The 8,516-nt window shown below is 33.1% G+C and overlaps 1 protein-coding gene across 1 annotated transcript; it reads right to left on the bottom strand.

The window, feature by feature from the left end:
* Positions 1-937: 937 nt before the first annotated feature.
* Positions 938-5,593, bottom strand: LOC137814821 (uncharacterized). Its single transcript, XM_068617739.2, has 7 exons — positions 4,959-5,593; positions 4,018-4,323; positions 3,712-3,920; positions 3,584-3,632; positions 3,383-3,472; positions 3,127-3,189; positions 938-2,995 (listed from the first exon to the last, which is right to left on the bottom strand). Exons 1-7 carry the CDS (start codon positions 5,124-5,126, stop codon positions 1,376-1,378), a joined length of 2,505 nt encoding a protein of 834 aa, XP_068473840.1. The 5' UTR covers positions 5,127-5,593; the 3' UTR covers positions 938-1,375.
* Positions 5,594-8,516: the final 2,923 nt, after the last annotated feature.

The following is an 8,516-nucleotide window of genomic DNA, read 5'->3' as shown; positions in this document are numbered from 1 at the left end:
TCCGATATTACATTCCAAAGTTTTTTAGTCCATTATACTTTCTACCGAAAAAAAAAAACTAACAACAATTGCAAACTAATATCACACAGTTCAGCCTATTAAGTTGCTTATATTTGGAAGTGTTTAAATGTCCTTTTGATTTCTTATTAAACTTATTTTTCCAATTTGTTTCTATTTGGAAAAAAGAATAAACAGTTTGAAATGAGTCAATGAAAAAATGAAACAGGTCTAAAAAAATTGATCAAGATTTTGAACGGAAGACGTCAGCAAATAAAGAAGTTCTTCGTACTAGTTATTTTTGCAAGAATCTGACAGTCTAGCAAATAAAAAAAAATCTAAATCCATGTTTTCATTATATAGATCAGAACATGTTTTTAGAGGTGCACCAAGAACTTGGTTATGTGGCCTTATTAGGAATTTAACCTTCAAAGCAAAACAACACTTAAATTTGAAAGGGTTAAACATATTCGTAGCATTTGAATGGAAAGGGACTCGAAGTTTGCAATCCATATCAATGCTATTAACGTGAAACTGGCGAATCAGACACTCATCTTAGTTTGAAAACATCAATAGGTAAGTGATTTATTTCCAAAGTCTAAGCATGCAGAAAGGGTTCAGGTTCATTCAAAATAACCAACGAATTCAGAGATGACGCGCTCATCTTCGCAAGGAAGCCCACAACATTAGCAAGGAATGATTCAAGCTGCAAACGAGCGACTGTTCGTAATTGGGAAAATAACATCTTTCATGCATTTTAATATTTAAAAAAAATAAAAATCCAATTTCAAGGTGATAAAAAATCACTTAAAAGTATAAAATTATAACTTTTTCTGTAAAACTAGTGTATAGTTGTTGTGGTTCCAAAATATTTTTATTAGCATAATTTTTTGTAAAATAGATTAATTTAATATTAATTTAAAATCAATTCCACTAAGTGTAGATCAGAAGTACTCTTGTTTTTATTAGAGTCCTTAACATTTAGGACATTCCAAAACACCCGACATGGATTATGATGTCAAGTCTGACCTGGCCGCAGAAGGAAATACAGTTGCAGTAGACTGCAAATAAGGAACAGTGCCATTTTCGTACAACGCAACACTTGGCACCATACTTTCATATGAACACTTGTCTTTAACAAAATCATATACCCCAAACCAAAAAAATGTGCCATTCAGGCAACGGCGTTTGGCCATCAACAAATCGACAAAGTCACGTCCCACAATATACTTGAAATCTAACTTATATTCGATATAATCAAATATCCCCTAAGCTAAAACCAAATTCATACTTATATTGCAGTTCAACCATGGCAAACGCCAGCCAGTTCAACTGCGTTTGATACTTCACGTTTCAAAAATGACGGCGAAGCAAAAAATTAGGGAAAAAGTTTCTGACCTCCCCCATTTCGCCAAACACCACGCACAGGTAGACCTCCTCCAGATCCATCCTTGTTAACTTCTGAGCCGTCTGTTGTTCCAGGATCTGATTGATCAAGGGCCGAAGCAGGGCCATCACCAAGTCGCACTCTAAGGAACTTTGAACCTTTCTTGCGTTGCTTGTTCCCACCACCACCATCCTCTCTAATTTGAGTGGATAAACTGCCATTTGATGTCTCAGTCTTCCCACTAAGCTTCACCGCAGGTTGACTTCCAGAATTTGTATCAATCCGCTGATCGATTTTTAATTTGCCCCTGTCACTTCGGTAATCACCCCTTGATAGCACCTCCGCCTTCTCTTCTGAAGATTTATAATTTGCCTGTAGCTGATGTACGGTGCTTAAAAAGTTATCTGCTAATTTCTCTGTGGAGTTACTCCCCCTACTATCTATAGACTTACCTTTACCTTTCTTGTTTACATTACTGTCTTTGCGATGGGTGCTAGCACTGCTTTGAACCAAGTTATTTTCAAGTAAAGCATCTCTTTGCAAAGTAGCGCTGTATGCCTCAACAAGCTCTGTCTGCTTCTCAATATCCGGGCATAGTCTTGCCAACTCAAGCACAAGATGAGACAAGCCAAACTTCTGCACATAGTCCAGATACGTGCCTGTATCTATTGTGCCTTGGCGATATTTGGCAGATATGTCCTTAAACATACTGTATCTTCCTTCGTCAAAATCAAGAGCACCACGAATCTTTTCAACCAGAGACTTGTTAGCAGACTGAACATTTTCCACATTCAATGAAGAGTGACTGCTAGCAGGTAACTTGCTCGCCTGTGCAGCAGAAACAGGAGGAAAATCAGATATTGAAGCTTCGACAGAGTTGTTTTCCATGAGATTTGGGGCAGATGCAGAGTGAACAATTCTAACATTGTCACGTGTATCCCTCGATGAACCACCAGGTAACTGTCCATGAGCAGTTCTTTGTGTAGACTGAATAGAACCAGCATAAGTTGATGGCAAAAGTCCACTGTTAATCACTGTCTTCTTTGTCTGCCCAGAATTACGAGAAAGACCCGGGACATTATTTGATGACAGTCTAAATTGCGAAGAATTACTTGATGGTTGTACCAGTCCACGACTAGCTGCTGGCCAGGCATTACCAGAATTAATAACGGTTACAGTTTTGTTGTTACGACGACGCAGACGTGCAGCCATGGAGTTACTAGATGAACCTTCCAATTCATGTTTGGATCCTTGCTGGCCATTGTTGGAAGTTATGGGTAGTGGTGGAAAGGAAGAATCCTCCAGAGGTCCACTCCTTGAGCTATGCCCCAAGGCTTGAAGGTATCTTGAAGATGCTTCAGAACCAGCTGCATCTAATGATTCAAATGGCAGAATGAGAGAATCAATATCACCATTGTCATCATCAACAGCAACTCGCCCACTACCTGATGCCGATTGATCACGAAATGTTTGCTCTGTATTAGCTGTTTGTAGACTAGCTTCAATGGCCATAGAAAGTTGATTTTCAGTAAAATCACGACGAAACGAACGATTTCTTCCACGGCGTTGCTCATGTTCATTACCGTGTCTGTATCGAAAACTAGTTGGAATCTGTAAGGGAGGAATGTAGCTACAGTTACTTCCATAAGGGAGAGAGAAGAATCTAGGAAATAATAAATCATCGGAAAAACAAAAGAAAAGAGAAGTGAGATCAAAATAAATTACTGTCACTATATACATGCCTGAAGAGCAGCATTACGCTTAGATCGTGACATCCGTCCTCCATGTTCGATAGCATTATGCCTCTAAGCCATAATCAAGGAAAAAAATTTCAACAATGAGAATAAAACCCACAATAATACCAACACATCTAATAATTTTATAGTAAAAGACAAAAACAATAAGGCCCAAAATGCACAGGCTTGTGAATAATTGTGCAGCTGCACATTCTAAACAAATCACTAAAATGAGATCCATCTGCTATAAATAATGAGTCACCTTCATCTCTTGATCAGATTGAAAAACAACAAATTTCTTAGCAAGACAAGCCTCATCTTCACATAAGAAATGCTCTTGACGGAAGTGAATCTGCACAAGACATATGTCAATACAAATATTTCAATTTCAAATGACAGCAAAGATCTTGTAAACCCATTTAGTTCATGATAGAGTAAAAAGAGCCTAATGCATATATCTTACCTCTAGGTCATCATAATTCTTATAGTACTCATACTGCCCTGGATGCTGCCTGCATTAAGAAGTACAAATATTACAAATATTATATTTATGACACAACTATTGCGCCATGGGATTAGCTTAGTTGTTACCTTTGGCATATATGACAAGTATAATGTTCTGTAGACATATGCATATATAATTCATTGTCTCCATAAAATGGGGTTCTGCAGAATTCACACATTGGATGCCCCATGAAACCACCTCTCTCACTCTCACTTCCATCCACCTCAGAATCACCTGTGTTTATGTGTTGATTCAACTGTGTTCTGGTATATAGCTTTTGCTCACATATAAAAACCTATGTCATAGAAATGGTTTCAAGTCTCAGTCAATAGAAAAGACTACAAAATTATGTTGTCCAAGAAATTCTTATCAGACACGTCATGAAATTTCACCTTTCTGCCCTCCAAACACAAACCGCACATATGCAACTTGTGACAGTGGAATAAATGACCCTTCAACTGCCCTATATTCCTAAACTTAGCACGTCGCCTTGAAGCAGCATCCTGTGGTTGCTCCTCCATCTTGTCACATACATTGCACGAAAGTCTACACATAGCCTTGATCATCTTGTAATGGTCCACATCATCAAAAAATGCATTTGTATCCTCATGGTACCAATATGATCCAATCTTGCCCTCCCTTACCTCTGAAGGAAGGGCAGCAAAGTCATTAATCACCTTCGTATAATCTCCCAGAGCCTGGCAGTACGCAGCAATATTAACATCAAAAGATAGCACCGATTACAATAACGTATCAATATTGACAGGATTAAAAGGCTACAATTTTGAATAAAACCACAGCTTCCAAACCATGTTAACCAAGTCATGGATTGTTAAATCCAGTGGTTTAGAAGCAACATCAAGCAAAAATCTTCAGAGACAAACATGTTATTTTGGGTGAATTACAGACTTCCATTAGATCAAAAGTAAAGTTCCACAAACACAAGCACGCCACGCTTAAATGTGTTCATACAGGAATGCAGGAACAAATAAGCTGCACAAAAACCATTAACAATGATCTCAGTAGTAAACAATTCGCAATAAGCCTCAAATTAGGGATAAAATATACGCTCCAATAACTCGGAACAACTTCAAACTACAGCTAAGAGATATCAACGATTCCCCTACTTGTTAAAAATGCATGTCATAATCGAACACAACAGTAAGTATCAATGTGAAAAAGTAAAGATTTTAACTGAATCAACCCCAGAGCTCGAAGACTCTTCAACAAGGGCAATGGATGTAAAACAATTCCACAAAACCGACACTCAAACAAGAAAAAAACGACACAAATTAAGTGAGAAGAAAAGAGAGAGCTGGGCATTGGGCACAACCTTGGTGACGAATACGAGGTTGCATTCGGTCTTGCAGATGCAGCAGCGGCGATCGTCGCATATGAAACGGAGGCGAGCGACGCACGTGGAGCAGACCTCCCGGTGCAAACAGGGTCCGTAGGCGACCCATTCCAAAGGCTCTGCGCAAACAGCACAACAGTCATCCATCTCTTCTCCTCTCCTCTTGATTGTTGATTATTGAGCTGTAAAATCACAAACCCTAAGTCCAGTGCCGGATCAGACACGAAGTTAGGTTATTGCGACAAAGAGAGAACAGAGAGAAAGGAATGGATTGGAATTGGGGTTCTAGGGTTTGAGAAGGATTGGTGTTTTGGATCTTGAATTAATGATTTAAATATTGGAGCGATGATTTGCGATTTCCGTGGGTCGGAAGGAATTTCGATGACCGGGAGACGGAAGGTTCGGAGAAGGTTGTGATATAAAAATTTACGTCAATAGCTTCAATAGGTTCAATGGGTTCAATAGGTGAGTGCTTTGATTGAAGATAGAAAGGGTTAAAACACTATAGCCACCTGCCACCGCCTTCAATCAAACAAAATCCACACCCTTCCCCTTCCATCTCTTTTTTTTCTTTTACAAAAGATAAATTAAAAGTTTTCTTATCATCTCATAAAATTCCATAACATACATTTTACGGGTAAATTTTTTATCTAATACCATTTACATTTTTATTTCCCTAACTAGTATTAATTTATTTTTATTTCCCTATTTAACATCTTTTTGTTTTTATTTTCCTATCTAGCATCCTTTTATTTTTTATTTCCCTATCTAGCACTTTTTTAAAAATAAATAAAAAATAATATTTTTTTTTGATAATTTAATTTTGAATGTATTAAAAATGAATACTTTTAATGTTTAAAATAGTTAGAAATATAATTAATGAATAAAAAATGAGTTTTTACAAAATAAAAATAAAAAAGTAATAAATTTAAAATGTTTAGTTTAAAATTATTTTTTTTAAGAATGAAGAAAATAAAAAATTAAACCCTACAACAACATAAAAGTTAAATCTATAAACATAAACTAGTATTTATTTTTATAATCATGTTAATTTCAAGTAAAAAATACAGGACATAATTATAAAAAAACCAAAGTCAATTAGTATTAATTAATAGTGGACACACAAATAATATTGAAGTGTCTACCTTAAATGCAAAATCCTAAAAAAAAACTAAAGCAAATGTTACACTTAATGCTTAAAAATGATAAGAAAAAATGCAAAAAAAAATAAGTCTAGAAAATAAAAATAGCAACAATAAAATAAAAACAAAAAACAAAAATAAATAAAGAATGACAGAAAAAAAATAATAACTAAAAGCATAAAATATATAAAATAAAGGCAAAACAAAATAAGATAAAGATAAAAGATATAAAAAAATCTAAATAAGATAAATATAAGAGATATAAGGTGATATTAAATAAGTATATGTTGATCATAAAAAAGAAAATAAATGAAATATGATCATTCATTTAATATTTTATTCAATGATATAATTAATGACGAGAATTGCGCAATCCAGTAATACTATGACAAGTTCTTTAGGTGTGTGGTGTTTGACAATATGAACATTTTTTTTGTTCGGTCATGTTGTTCTCTTATGTCCATATCAATTTTTATTCAACTTGATTTTTTTTATAATTATGTCTTGTATTTTTTACTTGAAATTAACGTGATTACATCATCAATAATAAAAATAAATACTAATTTATGTTTATAGATTCAACTTTTATGTTGTTACAGAGTTTAATTTTTTATTTTCTTCATTCTTAAAAAAAAATTAAACTAAACATTTTAAATTTTTTATTTTTTATTTTTATTTTGCAAAAACTCATTTTTTATTCGTTAATTATATTTCTAACTATTTTAAACATTAAAAATTTTTTTTTTTTAATGCATTCAAAATTAAAGTTATCAAACAAAAATTAATTTATTATTTATTTATTTTTGAAATGGTGCTAGATAGGGAAATAAAAAATAAAAGGGTGTTAGATAGGGAAATAAAAACAAAAGGGTGCTAGATAGGGAAATAAAAACAAAAAAAGTGTTAGATGGAGAAATAAAAGTGTAAATGGTGCTAGATAGAGAATTTACACACATTTTACAATAATTTTTTTTTGTTGGGTTGTATTTATGGGGAGGTAAAACCCCACTTAACCCAAATTAATTGTATTTATGGAGACATTTTCGTTATTTTTGCAGGGACATTTTCGTTATTTTACAATGATGTTTTCGTGATTTCATTGAAAAATAATTACAAATTCAAATTGATATTGTGGGGGAGAATTTGACTCTAACATACTATTTTAGACTCACTTGTTTTACAAATAAATTTTTGTATATATTCATATATTTTTATTTAATTAATAATTATGTATGTTAGTGAATTTAAGATAATTTGAATAAAAAGTGTGAACAAATTTAAGTTATTTGGATTAAAGTAAATAGATTGAAAAATGAAGAAAAAATATTATGAAAAATTATGAGTGATGTGATGGGATCAGATTAAAATTATATTTTTTTATTTAAAAAATTATGATTATAAATTTATTCTTATATGTAAAAAAAATAAAAATGAATATAATTTAATTTATTGTGAGTTTTATTTATTTGTAATTATAATTTTTTCCCCAACATGAGTAATAACGTATTTACATAGATTTTGAAAAAAATATTAATTGTTAACATTGTTTAAAGATAATAATGATTATGAATAAAATAATTTGTTTCATTTGAAAATAAAATTTAGGGTTGTGGTTAGGAATAAAGTTAGATTAGAAGTTAAAGTTATGATTGTGGTTAGGATCATGGTTGGTTGTAGATGTAAGTTAGGGTTAAGATTGATGTTAGATTTAGGATTAGGATTGGAGTTAGGGTAAGGGAAAAAGTTAGTGTCCGGGTTAGCCACTTGAAGTTTATCATGCTTGAAAAATAAAGAAACAAAAGTGTAAAATTAAAAAATAAAGCCAAAAGGAAATAAAGTAGAAAGAGCATGCCAACTTCATTTCATCAAGGATAGGTACAAGATTATTCACGTTTAGGAGAGATTCTTCCAGATAAAAACTTAAAACTATGAACATAATACTCTAAAAAATACTAAATTTGTCACAAAATTATGATTCTCATTCAAATTTGAGTGTGATAAGTATATGGGAGAGACTTTAACCACTTGCATACATAGTCTCAATGCTCGGCAATTGGTATTCCAAATGACATTTCAGAATATGCTCAAGATATTCGTATAGTACTAGTAATGATATTCGTATAGTACTAGTAATTGTTGTGATTTGTGACTTTTTTTCTCTCATAACTTATTTAATATTTTATTAAGAGGTCATTTATGGGAATCGTGCTAAACATATTTGTACCATCGATAATCGATAATAACAGTCGAATCGGTGACGTGGTCGGATACCTCACAAATAACATGGTCGGATGATGTAGTCTGGAATCTTACTTTAACATCAAGATTAACTTTGCAGCATACCCTAATTCAGACCTAGAACCGAAAATTTTACAAATATGCACTACACCCAAAA

The sequence above is a fragment of the Phaseolus vulgaris genome, chromosome 1 (assembly GCF_051622355.1).
Source record: "Phaseolus vulgaris cultivar YP4 chromosome 1, ASM5162235v1, whole genome shotgun sequence".
Taxonomy (NCBI): domain Eukaryota; kingdom Viridiplantae; phylum Streptophyta; class Magnoliopsida; order Fabales; family Fabaceae; genus Phaseolus; species Phaseolus vulgaris.
This window is presented reverse-complemented; position numbering and strand designations above follow the sequence as displayed.

What these genes read in the sequence shown, in the direction of transcription:
- LOC137814821 (XM_068617739.2), bottom strand. Translation starts at nt 5,126, where the DNA reads ATGGATGACTGTTGTGCTGTTTGCGCAGAGCCTTTGGAATGGGTCGCC. An exon ending in ACCTCGTATTCGTCACCAAG is followed by an intron (nt 4,324 to 4,958) that starts GTTGTGCCCAAT and finishes GCGTACTGCCAG; the next exon opens with GCTCTGGGAGATTATACGAA. An exon ending in TGTGTTTGGAGGGCAGAAAG is followed by an intron (nt 3,921 to 4,017) that starts GTGAAATTTCAT and finishes TCTATGACATAG; the next exon opens with GTTTTTATATGTGAGCAAAA.